Here is a 19,435-nt window from a genome sequence, read left to right as displayed (position 1 = left end):
CCCAACGTCCCCAATCCCTCTGACGTCCCCCAATGTCCCCAAATCCTTTCAATCCTTCCAAGGGACACTGGGGGACATTGGGGGACGTCAGGGAGGATTGGAGGGAGGTGGCACAGGTGACACAGGGGAGCTCACACAGGTGACACAGGTGAGCTCACACAGGTGACACAGGTGACACAGGTGAGCTCACACAGGTGACACAGGTGAGCTCACACAGGTGACACAGGGGAGGTGGCACAGGTGACACAGGTGACACAGGTGACACAGGTGAGGTGACACAGGTGACACAGGTGAGCTCACACAGGTGACACGGGGGAGGTGACACTGGGTGACACAGAGGTGGCACAGGTGACACAGGTGACACAGGTGAGCTCACACAGGTGACACAGGGAGGTGACACAGGTGACACAGGGGAGCTGGGTGACACGGGTGACACAGGAGGTGGCACAGGTGACACAGGTGACACAGGTGAGCTCACGGGTGACACAGGTGACACAGGTGACACAGGGAGGTGACACAGGTGACGCTGGGTGACACAGGTGAGCTCACACAGGTGACACAGGTGACACAGGAGGTGCACAGGTGACACAGGTGAGCTCACACAGGTGACACGGGTGACACAGGGAGGTGGCACAGGTGACACAGGTGACACAGGTGAGCTCACACAGGTGACACAGGGAGGTGACACAGGTGACACAGGGAGGTGACACAGGAGGTGGCATGGGTGACACAGGTGACACAGGTGAGCTCACACAGGTGACACAGGTGACACAGGTGAGCTCACACAGGTGACCAGGAGGTGGCACAGGTGACACAGGTGAGCTACATGGGTGGCTGGGTGACACAGGTGACTGGGTGACACAGGTGAGCTCACACAGGTGACACAGGTGACAGGAGGTGGCACAGGTGACACAGGTGACACAGGTGAGCTCACACAGGTGACACAGGTGACACAGGGGTGACACAGGTGACACAGGTGACCAGGTGAGCCACAGGTGACACAGGAGGTGACACAGGTGACACAGGAGGTGACACAGGGAGGTGACACAGGTGACACAGGTGACACAGGTGAGCTGCACTAGGTGACACAGGTGAGGGTGACACAGGTGAGCTCACACAGGTGACACAGGTGACACAGGAGGTGGCACAGGTGACACAGGTGACACAGGTGAGCTCACACAGGTGACACAGGTGAGCTCACACAGGTGACACAGGTGGCGCACACGGGTGACTGGGCAATCCGGGGAGGTGGCTTACAGGTGACACAGGGGGCTCACCTGGGTGACACAGGGAGGTGACACAGGGGAGGTGGCTGGAGTGACACAGGTGACACGGGTGAGGTCACTGGGTGACACAGGTGAGCTCCCACTGGGTGACACAGGTGACACAGGGGACCACAGGCTGGGCACGAGGAGCTCACACGAGGTGACACAGGTGAGGTGACAGGGGGAGGTGACACAGGTGACACCAGGTGAGCTCACACAGGTGACACAGGGAGGTGACACGGGGAGGTGGCTGGTGTGACTGGGTGACTGGAGTGACACAGGGTCACACAGGTGACACAGGTGACTGCGGAGGTGGCACAGGTGACTGCGGGGAGCTCCACACAGGTGACACCTGGGTGACCTGGGGGAGGTGGCACGGGTGACACAGGTGAGGCTCACACGGGTGACACGGGTGACACAGGGAGGTGGCTAGGTGACCAGGTGAGCTCACTGGGTGACAGGGAGGTGGCGCAGATGACACAGGGTGACACAGGTGAGGCTCCACAGGTGACTGGGAGGTGACACGGGTGACTGGGGGAGGTGACACAGGGGAGGTGGCACAGGTGACACAGGTGACACAGGTGAGCTCACACAGGTGACACAGGTGAGGTGACACAGGTGAGCTCACACAGGTGACACAGGCAATCCGGGGAGAGTGGCTGGGTGACACAGGGAGTGACACAGGTGAGCTCACCGGGTGACACAGGTGACACGGGTGAGGTGACTGCAGGTGACTGGGTGAGGTGACACAGGTGACACAGGGGAGGTGACACAGGTGAGCTCACACAGGTGACACAGGCAATGCAGGGGAGGTGGCACAGGTGACACAGATGGTCAGGGACAGACAGGGGGTGACACAGGTGACACAGGTGAGCTCACACAGGTGACACAAAGAAGATGGCACAGGTGAGACAGGTAATGCAGGTGAGTTCACACAGGTGACACAGGTGACACAGGGGAGGTGGCACAGGTGACAGGGACAGACAGGGGGTGGCACAGGTGACCCAGGTGACCCCAGGTGAGCCCACCTTGGAGAAGTACCCACGATGTGTGCTCCGTGCCGGTCGACCTCGGTGAGCAGGTGGAACACGAGAGGCTCCACGTCAGTGGGAGGTCTTGTGGTCCAGGAACAGCTTGGCCCAGCAGGCACGGGTTCTGGCGGTAGATCTGGGGGGCTCAGGTGAGTCAGAAACCCCCCCAGGTGTGTCACCAGCCCCCAGGTGTGTCCCCAGCCCCCAGGTGTGTCCCCAGCCCCCAGGTGTGTCACCCAGCCCCCCAGGTGTGTTTATAACCCCCTCCCAGCAGGCATGGGTTCTGGCCAGTAGATCTGGGGGAGCACAGGTGAGTCACCAACCCCCAGGTGTGTCCCCAACCCCCAGGTGTGTCCCCAAACCCCCAGGTGTGTCCAGAAACCCCCAGGTGTGTCCCCAGCCCCCAGGTGTGTCAGAAGCCACCCCCAGGTGAGTCACCAGCCCCCCAGGTGTGTCAGAAAGCCCCCCAGGTGAGTCACCAGCCCCCAGGTGTGTCCCCAGCCCCCAGGTGTGTCCCCACCCCCCCAGGTGTGTCCCCACCCCCCCAGGTGTGTCTCCAGCCCCCAGGTGTGTCACCCAGCCCCCCAGGTGTGTCCCCACCCCCAGGTGTGTCCCCAGCCCCCCCCAGGTGTAGTCACCCAGCCCCCAGGTGTGTCCCCAGCCCCCCAGGTGTGTCCCCAAACCCCCAGGTGTGTCAGAAGCCCCCAGGTGTGTCCCCACCCCCCAGGTGTGTCCCCACCCCCAGGTGTGTCCCCAGCCCCCAGGTGTGTCCCACCCCCAGGTGTGTCACCAGCCCCCAGGTGTGTCCCCAGAACCCCCAGGTGTGTCCCCACCCCCAGGTGTGTCACCAACCCCCAGGTGTGTCCCCAGCCCCCAGGTGTGTCCCCAACCCCCAGGTGTGTCAGAAGCCCCCAGGTGTGTCCCCACCCCCCAGGTGTGTCCCCAGCCCCCAGGTGTGTCACCAGCCCCCAGGTGTGTCCCCAACCCCCAGGTGTGTCAGAAACCCCCAGGTGTGTCCCCACCCCCCAGGTGTGTCCCCAACCCCCAGGTGTGTCCCCAGCCCCCCCAGGTGTGTCCCCAGCCCCCCAGGTGTGTCCAAACCCCCAGGTGTGTCCCACCCCCCAGGTGTGTCCCCAGCCCCCAGGTGTGTCCCCACCCCCCAGGTGTGTCCCCAAGCCCCAGGTGTGTCAGAAACCCCCAGGTGTGTCCCCACCCCCAGGTGTGTCCCCACCCCCAGGTGTGTCCTCAGCCCCCCAGTGTGTCACCAACCCCCAGGTGTGTCACCCAGCCCCCAGGTGTGTCACCAACCCCAGGTGTGTCCCCAGCCCCCAGGTGTGTCCCCAGCCCCCAGGTGTGTCCCCACCCCCAGGTGTGTCCCCAAGCCCCCAGGTGTGTCCCAGCCCCCAGGTGTGTCTAGCCCCCAGGTGTGTCCCACCCCCAGGTGTGTCCGAGCCCCCAGGTGTGTCCCCAGCCCCCCAGGTGTGTCCACCCCCAGGTGTGTCACCCAGCCCCCAGGTGTGTCAGAAACCCCCAGGTGTGTCACCAGCCACCCCAGGTGAGTCCCCAACCCCCAGGTGTGTCCCCAGCCCCCAGGTGTGTCCAGAACCCCCAGGTGTGTCCCCAGCCCCCAGGTGTGTCCCCAGCCCCCAGGTGTGTCCCCAGCCCCCCAGGTGTGTCAGCCACCCCCAGGTGTGTCCCCACCCCCCAGGTGTGTCCCCAGCCCCCAGGTGTGTCAGGAGCCCCCCCAGGTGTGTCCCCAAGCCCCCCCAGGTGTGTCTAACCACCCCAGGTGAGTCTCCAGCCCCCCAGGTGTGTCCCCAACCCCCCAGGTGTGTCACCAACCCCCAGGTGTGTCCCCAGGTGTCCCCCCCAGGTGTGTCCCCAAACCCCCAGGTGTGTCAGCAAGCCCCCAGGTGTGTCACAGCCCCCAGGTGTGTCACCAACCCCCAGGTGTGTCCCCAGCCCCCAGGTGTGTCACCCAGCCCCCAGGTGTGTCTACCAGCCCCCCCAGGTGTGTCCCCAGCCCCCCAGGTGTGTCACCAGCCCCCAGGTGTGTCAGCAACCCCCCCAGGTGTGTCATCCCAACCACCCCAGGTGAGTCACCAGCCCCCAGGTGTGTCCCCAACCCCCAGGTGTGTCAGAAAGCCCCCCAGGTGTGTCCCCACCCCCCCAGGTGTGTCCCAAACCCCCAGGTGTGTCAGAAACCCCCAGGTGTGTCCCCACCCCCCCAGGTGTGTCCCCAGCCCCCCCAGGTGTGTCCCCAGCCCCCCAGGTGTGTCACCAACCCCCCCAGGTGTGTCCCAACCCCCAGGTGTGTCAGAACCCCCCAGGTGTGTCCCCAACCCCCAGGTGTGTCCCCAGCCCCCAGGTGTGTCACCAACCCCCAGGTGTGTCAGAAACCCCCAGGTGTGTCACCCAACCCCCAGGTGTGTCACCAGCCCCCCAGGTGTGTCCCCTAAACCCCCAGGTGTGTCCCACCCCCAGGTGTCACCAGCCCCCAGGTGTGTCAGAAACCCCCAGGTGTGTCCCCAGCCCCCCAGGTGTGTCCCCAACCCCCAAGGTGTGTTTTTAACTCCCTAAGGTCCATTTTACCCCCCAGGTATATTTTTACCCCCAGGTATATTTTTAACCCCCAGGTCCATTTAACCCCCAGGTGTGTTTTTAACCCCTCCAGGTCCATTTAACCCCCAGGTATATTTTTAACCCTCCCAGGTATATTTTTAACCCCCCAGGTGTGTCCCCCAACCCCCCAGGTGTGTTTAGCCCCTCCCCACCCCGTACCTTGTGGTCCTTGCCATCCACCTTGCGTGAGCCGAGATGTTGCTCTTGGGTAAATCTCCCGCCCGGCTAGGCACTCAGCTGTGCACTGACCCTGGGGGGCACAGGTGGGCACCAGGTGAGGCCAGGTGTGCCCCAGGTGTGCCCAAGTGACCCCAGGTGTACCCCAGGTGTGCCCAGGTGAACCCCAGGTGTGCCCAAGTGACCCCAGGTGTACCCCAGGTGTGCCCAGGTGAACCCCAGGTGTACCCCAGGTGTGCCCAGGTGACCCCCAGGTGTGCCCAGGTGACCCCAGGTGAACCCCAGGTGTGCCCAGGTGAACCCCAGGTGTGCCCAGGTGAGCCCAGGTGGATCAAGGTGTCCCCCAGGTGTGCCCAGGTGACCCCAGGTGAACCCCAGGTGAGCCCCAGATGTGCCCAGGCGTGCCCCAAGTGGATCAAGGTGAGCCCCAGGTGGATCAAGGTTTGTCCCAGGTGTGCCCAGGTGAGCCCAGGTGACCCCCAGGTGTGCCCCAGATGTGCCCAGGTGAACCCCAGGTGTGCCCAGGTGGATCAAGGTGTCCCCAAGGTGTGCCCCAGCTGTGCCCAGGTGAGCCCCAGGTGTGCCCAGGTGACCCCCAGGTGTGCCCCAGATGTGCCCAGGTGACCCCAGGTGAACCCTAGGTGTGCCCAGATGAGCCCCAGGTAAGTCCAGGTGAGCCCCAGGTAAGTCCAGGTGAGCCCCAGATGTGCCCAGGTGGATCAAGGTGTCCCCCAGGTGTGCCCAGGTGGATGTCAGGTGTGCCCAAGTGTTCCCCAGGTAAGCCCAGTTGTGCCCCAGGTGCCCCCCAGGTCTATCCCAAGTGTCCCCAGGTGTATCCCAGGTGCCTCCCCCCTCCCCCAGGTGCCCCCAGGTCTATCCCAGGTGTGTCCCAGGTGCCCCCAGGTGTGTCTCCCCTCCCCCAGGTGTATCCCAGGTGTCTCCCCCCTCCCCCAGGTGTATCCCAGGTGTCTCCCCTCCCCCAGGTGTATCCCAGGTGTCTCCCCCTCCCCAGGTGTATCCCAGGTGTCTCCCCCCTCCCCCAGGTGTACCCCAGGTGTCTCCCAGGTGTCCCCAGGTGTGTCCCAGATGTCTCCAGGTGTGTCCCCCCTCCTCCACGTGTCTCTCCCCTCCCCCAGGTGTATCCCAGGTGTGTCCCTCCCCTCCCAGGTGTGCCCAGGTGAGCCCCAGGTACCAGGTGCAGGCGGTAGGTGCGCTCGAACTTCATGTACTTGAGGCAGAACTCGCAGATCCAGAGCTTGGGCTGCTTCCCGTAGTCCTCGGGGAAGGGCGAGAAGTACCAGGCGTCGATCTCGAAGTGCCCGATGTGGATCTTGTCCACGTACTTCACCTTGGTGATCTGAAACGGCAGGTAAATCACACCTGAGACACACCTGGATACACCTGGGATATCCTAAACTGACCCTAAACTGACCCCAAACCAACCCCAACCCCCCCCAGGTGTCGATCTCGAAGTGCCCGATGTGGATCTTGTCCACGTACTTCACCTTGGTGATCTGAAACGGCAGGTACATCACACCTGAGACAGGTAAATCACACCTGGGATACACCTGAGATAAACCTGAGATAAACCTGGATACACCTGAGATACCCCAACCCCTCCCCCAGGCGTCGATCTCGAAGTGCCCGATGTGGATCTTGTCCACGGACTTCACCTTGGTGATCTGTGGGGACAGGTACATCACACCTGAGACAGGTAAATCACACCTGAGATAAACCTGGATACACCTGGGATAAACCTGGATACACCTGAGATAAACCTGGATACACCAAACTGCCCCCAACCCCCCCCAGGCGTCGATCTCGAAGTGCCCGATGTGGATCTTGTCCACGTACTTCACCTTGGTGATCTGCACAGACAGGTAAATCACACCTGGGACAGGTAAATCACACCTGGGATAAACCTGGATACACCTGAGACAAACCTGGATACACCTGAGATAAACCTGGATACACCTGAGATACCCCAACCCCCCCCAGGCGTCGATCTCGAAGTGCCCGATGTGGATCTTGTCCACGGACTTCACCTTGGTGATCTGTGGGGACAGGTAAATCACACCTGAGACAGGTAAATCACACCTGAGACAGGTAAATCACACCTGAGACACACCTGGATACACCTGAGACAGGTAAATCACACCTGGGACAGGTAAATCACACCTGAGATAAACCTGGATACACCAAACTGCCCCCAACCCCCCCCAGGCGTCGATCTCGAAGTGCCCGATGTGGATCTTGTCCACGTACTTCACCTTGGTGATCTGCACAGACAGACAGGTAAATCACACCTGAGACACACCTGGATACACCTGAGACAGGTAACTCACACCTGGATACACCTGGATACACCTGGGATACACCTGAGATACCCCAACCCCCCCCCAGGCGTCGATCTCGAAGTGCCCGATGTGGATCTTGTCCACGTACTTCACCTTGGTGATCTGTGGGGACAGGTAAATCACACCTGAGACAGGTAAATCACACCTGGGATAAACCTGGATACACCTGAGATAAACCTGGATACACCTGAGATAAACCTGGGATACACCTGAGATAAACCTGGGATACACCTGAGATACCCCAACCCCTCCCCCAGGCGTCGACCTCGAAGTGCCCGATGTGGATCTTGTCCACGGACTTCACCTTGGTGATCTGCACAGACAGGTAAATCACACCTGAGACACACCTGGGACAGGTAACTCACACCTGGATACACCTGAGATACACCTGAGATACCCCAACCCCCCCCAGGCGTCGATCTCGAAGTGCCCGATGTGGATCTTGTCCACGGACTTCACCTTGGTGATCTGGACAGACAGGTAAATCACACCTGAGACACACCTGGGACAGGTAAATCACACCTGGGATACACCTGAGATAAACCTGGATACACCTGAGATACCCCAACCCCCCCCAGGCGTCGATCTCGAAGTGCCCGATGTGGATCTTGTCCACGGACTTCACCTTGGTGATCTGGACAGACAGGTAAATCACACCTGAGACACACCTGAGACAGGTAAATCACACCTGGGACACACCTGAGATAAACCTGGATAACCCAAACCAACCCCAACCCCCCCCAGGCGTCGATCTCGAAGTGCCCGATGTGGATCTTGTCCACGGACTTCACCTTGGTGATCTGAAACGGCAGGTACATCACACCTGAGACAGGTAAATCACACCTGGGACACACCTGGATACACCTGAGATAAACCTGGATACACCTGGGATAAACCTGGATACACCTGAGATACCCCAACCCCCCCCAGGTGTCGATCTCGAAGTGCCCGATGTGGATCTTGTCCACGTACTTCACCTTGGTGATCTGTGGGGACAGGTACATCACACCTGAGACACACCTGGATACACCTGAGACAGGTAAATCACACCTGAGATAAACCTGGATACACCTGAGATACCCCAACCCCCCCCAGGCGTCGATCTCGAAGTGCCCGATGTGGATCTTGTCCACGTACTTCACCTTGGTGATCTGCACAGACAGGTAAATCACACCTGAGACAGGTAAATCACACCTGGGACACACCTGGATACACCTGGGATACACCTGAGATACCCCAACCCTCCCCCCAGGCGTCGATCTCGAAGTGCCCGATGTGGATCTTGTCCACGGACTTCACCTTGGTGATCTGAAACGGCAGGTACATCACACCTGAGACACACCTGGATACACCTGGGATATCTTAAACTGACCCTAAACTGAGCCCAACCCCCCCCAGGCGTCGATCTCAAAGTGCCCGATGTGGATCTTGTCCACGTACTTCACCTTGGTGATCTGCACAGACAGGTAAATCACACCTGAGACACACCTGGGACAGGTAACTCACACCTGGATACACCTGAGATAAACCTGGATACACCTGAGATACCCCAACCCCCCCCCCAGGTGTCGATCTCGAAGTGCCCGATGTGGATCTTGTCCACGGACTTCACCTTGGTGATCTGCACAGACAGGTAAATCACACCTGAGACACACCTGGATACACCTGGGATATCCTAAACTGACCCTAAACTGAGCCCAACCCCCAGGCGTCGATCTCGAAGTGCCCGATGTGGATCTTGTCCACGGACTTCACCTTGGTGATCTGTGGGGACAGGTACATCACACCTGAGACAGGTAAATCACACCTGGGACACACCTGGATACACCTGAGATAAACCTGGATACACCTGAGATAAACCTGGATACACCTGAGATACCCCAACCCCCCCCAGGCGTCGATCTCGAAGTGCCCGATGTGGATCTTGTCCACGGACTTCACCTTGGTGATCTGTGGGGACAGGTAAATCACACCTGAGACAGGTAAATCACACCTGGGATACACCTGGGATAAACCTGGATACACCAAACTGCCCCCAACCCCCCCCCAGGCGTCGATCTCGAAGTGCCCGATGTGGATCTTGTCCACGTACTTCACCTTGGTGATCTGAAACGGCAGGTAAATCACACCTCAGACACACCTGGGACAGGTAACTCACACCTGGATACACCTGGGATACACCTGAGATAAACCTGGATACACCTGGAACATCTGGGGACACATGTGGGACACACGTGGGACACATCTGGGACAGGTGGGGACACACCTGGAACATCTGGGGACACACCTGGGACACACCTGGGGGGGGTTGGACATGCCTGGGACATTCCTGGACACATCTGGGACAGGTGGGGGACACACCTGGACACACCCAAGCACACCTGGGCACACCTGGCACACACCTGGATACAACTGGGACACACCTGGAACATCTGGGGACACACCTGGGACATATTTGGGACAGGTGAGGACACACCTGGGACAGGTGAGACACATCTGGAACATCTGGGGACACACCTGGGACAGGTGAGGACACACCCAGGACACACCTGGATACAACTGGGACACACCTGGGACAAGGGGGACACACCTGGGCACACCTGGAACATCTGGGGACACACCTGGGATACAACTGGGACACACCTGGGACAGGTGAGAGGACACACCTGGAACATCTGGGGACACACCTGGGACACACCTGGAACATCTGGGGACACACCTGGGACGGGGGGACACACATGGGCACACCTGGGCACACCCAAACACACCCAGGGCACATCTGGGACAGGTGGGGACACACCTGGGCCACACCCAGGACACACCTGGGCACACACCTGGGCACACCTGGGCCATACCTGGACACACCTGGGCACACCTGGCACACACCTGGGCCACACCTGGGCACACCTGGCACACACCTGGGACAAGTGGGGACACATCTGGACACACCTTAGACAGGTGGGGACAGACCTGGCACACACCTGGGCACACCTGGGCACACCTGGGACATGCCTGGCACACCTGGGACAGGGGGGGACACACCTGGAACATCTGGGGACACACCTGGGACAGGTGAGACACATCTGGACACATCTGGGGACACACCCAGGACACACCTGGCACACACCTGGGCACACACCTTGGCACACCTGGGCACACCTGGACCCCCCATCCCCCCCATCCCCCCCCCGGGGTCACTCACGGCCTCGTGCTCCTTCTCCAGCGCCGCCGTCGTCGGGTCCATCTCGGCGTAGGTCTGCAAGGGGGACCAGTAAGGACCAGTTTGGACCAGTTGGCACCAGTTTGGACCAGTTGGCACCAGTTTGGACCAGTTTGGCACCAGTAAGACCCAGAGCCGGGTCACGGGGGCTCCAATTGAACCCTCAGGGGCTCCCCAGTAACTCCCAGTGTCATCCCAGTGCCCTCCCAGTTTGCCCCCTCAACGCCTTCCCGGTTCCTCACAATGCGTTCCCAGTGCTCCCAGTGCTCTCCCAGTGCCCCAAGACCCGCTCCCAGTGCCCCCAATCCCCTCCCAGTGCCCTCCCAGTGCCCCCCCATCTTCTGGACGTGGTTGATCTCGTCGTGTTTGCATTTCTGGTTGCCCTCAAACCCCCTCCCAGTCCCTCCCAGTGCCCTCCCAGTGCCCCCCAAACCCCTCCTATTCCCCCCAAACCCCCTCCCAGTCCCTCCCAGTCCCTCCCAGTGCCCTCCCAGTCCCTCCCAGTCTCCCAGTTCCCCCCCACCTTCTGGACGTGGTTGATCTCGTCGTGTTTGCGTTTCTGGTTGCCCTCAAACCCCCTCCCAGTGTCCCCAAACCCCCTCCCAGTGCCCCAAGACCCGCTCCCAGTGCCCCCAATCCCCTCCCAGTGCCCTCCCAGTGCCTCCCAGTGCCCCCCCACCTTCTGCACGTGGTTGATCTCGTCGTGTTTGCGTTTCTGGTTCCGGGTGATTTTGCGCTCGGGCTCGGCCAGCTCAGCCAGGAAGGGCTCGCTGCTCTTCTGGGCGGCCTCTTTGAGCGACTTGGAGAGCGCCAGGCGGTTCCTGTCCACCCACTCGTCCAGCCTGCGGTTAACTGGGAGCACTGGGAGCTCAGACTGGGGCCTGGGAACCTCCCCAGTGCTCCCAGTGCCATCCTAATGCTTCCCATATCCATCAACAGCCAGCCCAGTGCTCCCAGTGCTCAGCGCCAGGCGGTTCCTGTCCACCCACTCGTCCAGCCTGCGGTTAACTGGGAGCACTGGGAGCTCAGACTGGGGCCTGGGAACCTCCCCAGTGCTCCCAGTGCCAGCCCAGTGCTCCCAGTGCTCAGCGCCAGGCAGTTCCTGTCCACCCACTCGTCCAGCCTGCGGTTAACTGGGAGCACTGGGAGCTCAGACTGGGGCCCTCCCACCCCCCTGAGCCAGCCCAGTGCTCCCAGTGCCAGCCCAGTGCTCCCAGTATCCATCAACAGCCATCCCAGTGCTCCCAGTGCTCAGGGCCAGGCGGTTCCTGTCCACCCACTCGTCCAGCCTGCGGTTAACTGGGAGCACTGGGAGCTTAAACTGGGACCCTCCCACCCCCCTGAGCCAGCCCAGTGCTCCCAGTGCCAGCCCAGTGCTCCCTGTATTAACCAGGAGCCATCCCAGTGCTCCCAGTGCTCAGGGCCAGGCGGTTCCTGTCCACCCACTCGTCCAGCCTGCGGTTAACTGGGAGCACTGGGAGCTCAGACTGGGGCCTGGGGACCTCCCCAGTGCTCCCAGTGCTTCCAGTATAAACCAGGAGCCAGCCCAGTGCTCCCAGTGCCCTCCCAGTGCTCCCAGTGCCATCCCAGTATCAACCAGGAGCCAGCCCAGTGCTCCCAGTGCCCTCCCAGTATCAACCAGGAGCCAGTCCAGGGCTCCCAGTGCCCTTCACCATCTTCCACCCCCCCTCCCAGTGCCCTCCCAGTGGCTCTCCGTGCCCTCCCAGTGGCTCCCAGCGCCCTCCCAGTGCTCCCAGTGCCTCCCAACCCCCTCCCAGTGCCCTCCCAGTGCTCCCAGTGCTCCCAGTGCTCACAGCCCACGTAGTGCACGTAGAACTCCTCGCGGTTCTCCTGCTCGTTGAGGCGGGACTGGATCACCTCGGCCGAGTCTGGGGGAAACTGGGACCAGTTAGAGACCAGTATGGGACCAGTATGGGACCAGTTCCCTTCCCACTCCCATTCCCAGTTCCTCCCAGTCCCCCCAGTTCCATTCCCAGTCCCGTTCCCAGTCCCTGAACTGGGACTGGATCACCTCGGCCGAGTCTGGGACCAGTTAGAGACCAGTTACACACCAGTATGGGACCAGTTACACACCAGTATGGGACCAGTTCCCAGCCCCAGTTCCCCCCAGTCCCATTCCCAGTTCCCTTCCCAGTCCCCCCAGTCCCATTCCCAGTCCCTGAACTGGGACTGGATCACCTCGGCTGAGTCTGGGGGAAACTGGGACCAGTTAGAGACCAGTTACACACCAGTATGGGACCAGTTCCCTTCCCAGTTCCCCCCAGTCCCATTCCCATTCCCAGTGCTCCCAGTATGTTCTCCCAGTGCTCCCAGTGCTCCCAGTTGGCACTCACGCCAGCTCCCATCCCCCCTCCGGCACAGATCCCAGTGCTCCCAGTGCTCCCATTAAGCACTCCCAGTGCTCCCAGTGCTCCCAGTGTGCACTCACGCCAGCTCCCATCCCCCCTCCGGCACAAATCCCAGTACTCCCAGTGCTCCCAGTATGTTCTCCCAGTGCTCCCAGTGCTCCCAGTTCGCACTCACCCCAGCTCCCATCCCCCTCATGCATAGATCCCAGTGCTCCCAGTATGTTCTCCCAGTGCTCCCAGTGCTCCCATTAAGCACTCCCAGTGCTCCCAGTGCTCCCATTAAGCACTCCCAGTGCTCCCAGTGCTCCCAGTGTGCACTCACGCCAGCTCCCATCCCCCCTCCGGCACAGGTAGGTCTCCCCGATCTCCACCGTCACTTCCGGGTCGCGGGGGGAGGGGCCTGAGGGGGTTTGGGGGTCCCGAAGCCCCCCCGGGGGTCTCGGAGCCCCCCCCGGGTCCCCCCAAATTCCCCCCCGGAGCCTCCGAGCCCGCCCCGCTCGCGGCCGCCATCTTGGATCGCGGCGGAAGTGACGTCACGGCGTTGCTAGGAGACGTCGTGGCGTCGTTGAAGGGGCGGGGCTTGCGATTGTTGTGGGCGTGGTTTTCAAACCGATGACGTAATACGGGTTGTTTGTGGGCGTGGTTTAACGGTTGGGGCGTGGTTTGGGGCGTTGTGGGCGTGGTTTGATGCGCGGGGGGCGTGGTTTGAGCCATAGGGGGCGGCTTTTCCCGTCTGGGGCTCCCCAGTGCTCCCAGTATGATCCCAGTATGATCCCAGTGCTCCCCCAGTATGATCCCAGTGCCCCCAATATGATCCCAGTGCTCCCCAGTGTCACCCCAGTATGATCCCAGTGCTCCCCAGTATCCTCCCAGTTTCATCCCAGTGCTCCCCCAGTATGATCCCAGTGCTCCCAGTATGATCCCAGTGTGATCCCAGTGTGATCCCAGTGTCATCCAAATATGATCCCAGTGCTCCCCAGTGTCATCCCAGTATGATCCCAGTGCTCCCCAGTGCCACCCCAGTGTGATCCCAGTGCTCCCAGTATGATCCCAGTGATCCCAGTGCTCCCAGTGTGATCCCAGTGTGATCCCAGTGTGATCCCAGTATGATCCCAGTGTCACCCCAGTGTGATCCCAGTGCTCCCCAGTGTCATCCAAATATGATCCCAGTGCTCCCGGTGTGATCCCAGTGTGATCCCAGTGCTCCCAGTATCCTCCCAGTGTCGCTAAAGGGGCGGGGCTTAAATTATTGTGGGCGTGGTTTATACAGGGGGCGTGGTTTTGACCAAATAAGGGGTGATGTGGGCGTGGCTTAATGCAGGTGGGCGTGGTTTGGGGGGTGATGTGGGCGTGGTTTAATGTAAATTCCTTCCAGGGGCGTGGCTTGTGGTGTTGTGGGCGTGGCTTGGGTCGTTGTGGGCGTGGCTTAGCGCCAAGTCTTTCCAGGGGCGTGGTTTGTGACGTTGTGGGCGTGGCTTTATGTAAATTGATTTGAGAGGCGTGGTTTGGGGGTGATGTGGGCGTGGCTTGGGGCGTTGTGGGCGTGGCTTTCTGTCAATGCTTTTGAGGGGCGTGGTTTGGGGCGATGTGGGCGTGGCTTAATGTAAATTCCTTCCAGGGGCGTGGCTTGTGGCGTTGTGGGCGTGGCTTTATGTCAATGCTTGAGGGGCGTGGTTTGGGGCGATGTGGGCGTGGCTTAATGTCAACTCTTTCCAGGGGTCTGGTTTGTGGCATTGTGGGCGTGGCTTGGGGCGTTGTGGGCGTGGCTTTATGTAAATTCTTTTGAGGGGCGTGGTTTGGGTCACTGTGGGCGTGGCTTAATGTAAATACCTTCCAGGGGCGTGGCTTGAGGCATAGTGGGCGTGGTTCCCGCAGGGGGGGCGTGGTTTTTGACCCCATGACGCTCTGTGGGTGGTTGTGGGCGTGGTTTAATGTGGGGGGGTGTGGTTTATTGTTGATGGGCGTGGTTTATTGTCGATGGGCGTGGTTTATTGTCGATAATTGTCAGGGGCGCGGTTGGGGTCGTTGTGGGCGTGGTTTTTCTGGGCAGGGGCGTGGTTTGAGGGGCAAGAGGGGCGTGGCTTGGCATCCTAGCAGTACTTTATGCAAATGAGGGCAATAAAGCCTGTCCATGAAAATTTATGCAAATGTATGCAAATTAACACTTCCTGTTATTAGAAGACCCTGCCTCTCAAAAGGGGCGTGGCCACCCGCACCCACCCCTGCCCCGCCCCAACGACAACCAATGAGAGGCCAGGAATCCCGTAATATTCAAATCTATGCAAATTTATGCTAATGAGCCCCCTTGCTCCTCCCACTGCTCCGGCGTCAGAGTCCGGTGCTCCAGGGCGTGGATCCGGCCAAGCTCCTCCCCCAGCGCCTCGTTAACGAGCCTGGGGGGTTAATTAAAGCCTTAATTAACCTTAATTATCCTTAATTAACCTTAATTAGCCCCCGTATTAACAATTAAGCCCATCCCCTTTAAGCCACGCCCACTTCCAGATCCCACCCAAGTTCCTCTCCCAGTGTCTCCGTTAACGAGCCTGGGGGTTAATTAAAGCCTTAATTAACCTTAATTAGCCCCCTCACACCCACAATTAGACCCCTCCCCTTCATAACCTTTCACCCCATCAGGCCACGCCCTTTTTTGGAGCCACGCCCCTTTTTGGGCCACGCCCATCGCAGGCCACACCCCCTCTCTGTTGGTGCCATGCCCACCTTTAGGCCCCTCCCCCATTTAGGCCACGCCCCTTCCCATCATCTGCATCCACTCATCTCTTATTTAGCCCCTCCCCCTCTGACCACGCCCACCCCCTCTGGCCACGCCCACCTCTCTGACCACGCCCACCAAATTTGGCCACGTCCACCCCATCTGGCCACACCCCTTCCCCCTAATCCTTTCCTTTGGCCACACCTTTATGACCACACCCACCTTTAGGCCCCTCCCCCATTTAGGCCACACCCTTCCCATCATCTGCATCCACTCCCCTTCTATTTAGCCCCTCCCCTCTGACCACGCCCATCCCCTCATGCCACCCCACCCACCAGGCCACACCCCTTTATGACCACACCCACCTTTAGGCCCTCCCCCATTTAGGCCACGCCCCTTCCCATAATCTGCATCCAATCCTTTATTTAGTCCCTCCCCCTCTGGCCACGCCCACCCCCTCTGGCCACACCCCCATTCCCCTTAATCCCTTCCTTTGGCCACACCCCCTTTATGACCACGCCCACCTTTAGGCCCCTCCCCCCCATTTAGGCCATGCCCCTTCCCATCATCTGCACCCAATCCTCTCTTATTTAGCCCCTCCCCCTCTGGCCACACCCACCCCATCTGACCACACCCCCATCTGGCCACGCCCTTTCCCTTAATCCCTTCCTTTGGCCACACCTCCACCTTTAGGCCCCTCCCCATTTAGGTCACGCCCTTCCCCATCATCTGCATCCACTCCCCTTCTGTTTAGCCCCTCCCCTCTGACCACCCACCCCAATCTGACCACGCCCACCCCTCTGACCACACCCCTTTCGACCACACCCACCTTTAGGCCCCTCCCCATTTAGGCCACGCCCTTCCCATCATCTGCACCCAATCCTCTCTTATTTAGCCCCTCCCCTCTGACCACGCCCACCCCCTCTGGCCACGCCCATCCCCTCAGGCCACGCCCCTTCACCATTAATCCCCCTTTGGCCACACCCCTTTGATGACCACACCCACCCCTCCAAACCACGCCCCTTTCCAGGCCACACCCCTTTTCCCTAAGCCACGCCCCTCCCCTCAGGCCACGCCCCTCCCTCCCCTCCCCCCACCGGTGCCTCTGGAGGGTTTTGAGGCCCCGGAAAATTTCGGAGACGACGACGAGGCGGAAACTGCCGGGACAGAGCTCGGGGGGGGTGGAAACCTCCTGTGGGAGGGGTAATTAGCGCTAATTAGGGCTCGTTAATGTTCATCTCGGTCATTAAGAGTCATTAAGAGTCATTAATAGTCATTAATAGCCGGTTAATCGCCGATTTACGCTCATTAACTGGAATTAAAGCCCCCCCCAGGGGTGACTGTCCTGATTAAAATCGACCTCATGAGGGTAATTAACGCTAATTAGGTCTCATTAGTAGTCATTAGAGATCATCACTAATCATTAACAGTCATCAGTGTTCATTTATCGCTGATTAATGGCCATTTACCGCTAATTAACAGCAATTAAAGACCCCCCAGGGATGACTGAATCGACCTAATGGAGGTAATGAACGCTAATTAGCGCTTCTTAAGGCTCATTAATATAAATGTGGGGTCATTATTATTCATTAATAGTCAGTAGTCTTCATTAGGAGATGATTAATGGCCATTTACCGCTAATTAACTGCAATTAAAGACCCCCAGGGATGACTGTCCCAATTAAAATCAACCTCATAGGGGTAATTAATGCTAATTAATGCTCATTGATATTCATTAGGGGTCATTAATATTCATTATTCACTAATCAACTGACATTTACCGCTAATTAACAGTAATTAAAGGCCCTCAGGGAGGGCTACCTGGATTAAAACCCTCCTCCTGGGGGGGTAATTAACACTAATTAGTCCTAATTAAGGCTCGTTAATACTCATTAAGAGTCATTAGTGTTAATTAATCGGTTATCAATGGCCATTTACCGCTAATTAACAGCAATTAAAGACCCCCCAGGGATGAGTGTCCCAATTCAAATCAACCTCATGGGGGTAATTAATGCTAATTAGTGCTAATTAAGGCTTGTTAATATTCATTAAGTGTCATTAGAGTTAATTAATCAGTAATCAATGGCCATTTACCGCTAATTAGTCACAATTAAAGACCCTCAGGGAAGAGCAACCTGATTAAAACCCACCTAATGAGTGTAATTAATGCTAATTAGCGCTAATTAACAGTCAAAAGTAGTCATTGCTACTTATTAGTAGTTGTAAATTTAATTAATGGTCATCAACCACTAATTAACCCCCCCAATGGATTAATTAACACCTTCCAGGTGCTAATTAACTCCTTCAATGGACTAATTAACCCCCCAATGATCCAATTAACCCCTCTGAGGTACTAATTAACCCCTCCTGGGTATTAATTAACCCCCCAATGGACTAATTAACTCATCCAAAGGACTAATTAACCCCTCCCAGGCACTAATTAACCCCCAATGATCTAATTAACCCCCTCTAAGCACTAATTAACCCCTCCTAGCTATTAATTAACCCCCCAAATGGACTAATTAACCCCCCCAATCACTAATTAACCCCTCCTGGGTATTAATTAACCCCTTCAAATCGACTAATTAACCCCCAAACGATCCAATTAACCCCCTCCAAGCACTAATTAACACCTCCCCAATGGATTAATTAACTCCTCCAAGGGACTAATTAACCCCTCAATGGGCTAATTAACCCCCCTCAGCGCTAATTAACCCCCCTAATTAGCGCTAATTGCCCACCACGTGCAGGGCCCGGAGCCGCTCCCGGAGCCGCTCCCGGAGTTGCTCCTCGTTGGGAGCCGCCATTTTCTTCCGCTTCCGGTTTGACGTCACTTCCGGGAAAGGGAGGGCGGGACCGGAAGTCGACCCTACCCAAAATATTGGGAGGAAAATCCGTAAATAAAAATTAAAAAAACAAAGGAAAGGAAAGAAAAAAGAAAATTTAACATTTAAATTAAGGAATAAAAAGAAAATTCAAAAATAAAGGGGGGAAAAAAAAGGAAAAAATCAAAGAAATAAAAAAAAAACAAAAGAAAAAATAAAAAAGGAAGGAAAAGAAAAATTGAAAAAGAAGAAAGAAAAAGAAATTAAAAAAACAAAAGAAATAAAAAGAAAAGAAAAAAAAAGGAAGGAAAAGAAAAAAGAAAAGAAATTAAAAAACCAAAAGAAATAAAAAAAAAAGAAAATAAAAAAGGAAGGAAAAGAAAAATTAAAAAAAGAAAAAGAAAAGAAATTAAAAAAACCAAAAGAAATTAAAAAAAAAAAAGAAAAAATAAAAAAAGAAGGAAAAGAAAAATTTAAAAAAAGAAAGAAAAAGAAATTAAAAAAACACAAAAGAAATTAAAAAACAAGCAAAAAGAAAAAAGGAAGGAAAAGAAAAGAAAGGAAAAAAAAGAAAGAAAAGAAATGAAAAAAATTAGAATAAAATAAAATAAAATAAAATAGAATAAAATAAAATAAAACAAAATAAAATAAAACAAAATAAAATAAAGTTAAAGTAAAATAAAATTAAAATAAAATAAAATAAAATGAAGTAAAATAAAACAAAATAAAATAAATTAAAGTAAAATAAAATAATAATAAAAAACCAAAATAAAATAAGATTTTAAATAAAATTTATTTTTATTTCCCCCTTTCCTTCCCCACCCTCAATCCCGCCCTCCCCACCCTCACCCTGCCCTCCC

General features: G+C 57.2%; 3 protein-coding genes and 2 long non-coding RNA genes across 6 annotated transcripts; 2 read left to right on the top strand and 3 right to left on the bottom strand.

The window, feature by feature from the left end:
- Positions 1-2,084: 2,084 nt before the first annotated feature.
- On the bottom strand, positions 2,085-13,571 carry LOC126652392 (histone acetyltransferase KAT8-like; the record flags this gene model as incomplete). The annotated part of the gene is given in 10 exon segments (XM_050339134.1): positions 2,085-2,371; positions 2,373-2,404; positions 2,406-2,432; positions 5,078-5,125; positions 5,127-5,168; positions 6,288-6,452; positions 10,655-10,708; positions 11,352-11,524; positions 12,487-12,561; positions 13,364-13,571. Coding segments are annotated over 10 exon segments (1,111 nt in total), but the record flags the coding sequence as incomplete, so codon positions are not given.
- On the top strand, positions 6,540-8,026 carry LOC126652389 (uncharacterized). The gene is made up of 3 exons (XR_007631964.1): positions 6,540-6,621; positions 7,391-7,431; positions 7,964-8,026. It is a non-coding gene; the product is annotated as an uncharacterized LOC126652389 (long non-coding RNA).
- Positions 6,656-10,640, bottom strand: LOC126652388 (uncharacterized). Its single transcript, XM_050339130.1, has 11 exons — positions 10,211-10,640; positions 9,613-10,052; positions 9,281-9,456; positions 8,971-8,991; positions 8,163-8,667; positions 7,944-7,996; positions 7,546-7,597; positions 7,274-7,365; positions 7,173-7,233; positions 6,955-6,986; positions 6,656-6,768 (listed from the first exon to the last, which is right to left on the bottom strand). The coding sequence occupies exons 1-10, from the start codon at positions 10,533-10,535 to the stop codon at positions 6,981-6,983; spliced, it is 1,731 nt and encodes a 576-aa protein (XP_050195087.1). The 5' UTR covers positions 10,536-10,640; the 3' UTR covers positions 6,656-6,768; positions 6,955-6,980.
- On the top strand, positions 8,379-9,428 carry LOC126652390 (uncharacterized). Its single transcript, XR_007631965.1, has 3 exons — positions 8,379-8,450; positions 8,919-9,017; positions 9,347-9,428. It is a non-coding gene; the product is annotated as an uncharacterized LOC126652390 (long non-coding RNA).
- Positions 13,572-15,164: 1,593 nt separating the features above from the next.
- LOC126652391 (bolA-like protein 2) lies at positions 15,165-18,615 on the bottom strand. Of its 2 annotated transcripts, none has more exons than XM_050339131.1 (3): positions 18,492-18,615; positions 16,849-16,943; positions 15,165-15,434 (listed from the first exon to the last, which is right to left on the bottom strand). In XM_050339131.1, exons 1-3 carry the CDS (start codon positions 18,555-18,557, stop codon positions 15,329-15,331), a joined length of 267 nt encoding a protein of 88 aa, XP_050195088.1. In that variant the 5' UTR covers positions 18,558-18,615; the 3' UTR covers positions 15,165-15,328. The 2 variants fall into 2 exon arrangements, with proteins under 2 accessions (XP_050195088.1, XP_050195090.1); XM_050339133.1 differs by having other exon boundaries at positions 16,855-16,943.
- Positions 18,616-19,435: the final 820 nt, after the last annotated feature.

The sequence above is a fragment of the Myiozetetes cayanensis genome, unplaced genomic scaffold (genome assembly GCF_022539395.1).
Source record: "Myiozetetes cayanensis isolate MyiCay16 unplaced genomic scaffold, myiCay2020 scf812, whole genome shotgun sequence".
In the NCBI taxonomy this organism is placed as follows: Eukaryota; Metazoa; Chordata; class Aves; order Passeriformes; family Tyrannidae; genus Myiozetetes; species Myiozetetes cayanensis.
This window is presented reverse-complemented; position numbering and strand designations above follow the sequence as displayed.

What these genes read in the sequence shown, in the direction of transcription:
- LOC126652391 (XM_050339131.1), bottom strand. Translation starts at nt 18,557, where the DNA reads ATGGCGGCTCCCAACGAGGAGCAACTCCGGGAGCGGCTCCGGGAGCGG. An exon ending in GGCTCCGGGCCCTGCACGTG is followed by an intron (nt 16,944 to 18,491) that starts GTGGGCAATTAG and finishes CCCCTCCCACAG; the next exon opens with GAGGTTTCCACCCCCCCCGA. An exon ending in AAAACCCTCCAGAGGCACCG is followed by an intron (nt 15,435 to 16,848) that starts GTGGGGGGAGGG and finishes TTAACCCCCCAG; the next exon opens with GCTCGTTAACGAGGCGCTGG.
- LOC126652388 (XM_050339130.1), bottom strand. Translation starts at nt 10,535, where the DNA reads ATGTGTCTCACCTGTCCCAGGTGTGTCCCCAGATGTTCCAGGTGTGTC. An exon ending in TGTATCCAGGTTTATCTCAG is followed by an intron (nt 8,668 to 8,970) that starts GTGTATCCAGGT and finishes GGTGTATCCCAG; the next exon opens with GTGTATCCAGGTGTGTCCCA. An exon ending in TGTATCCAGGTTTATCTCAG is followed by an intron (nt 7,234 to 7,273) that starts GTGTGATTTACC and finishes TACCTGTCTCAG; the next exon opens with GTGTATCCAGGTGTGTCTCA.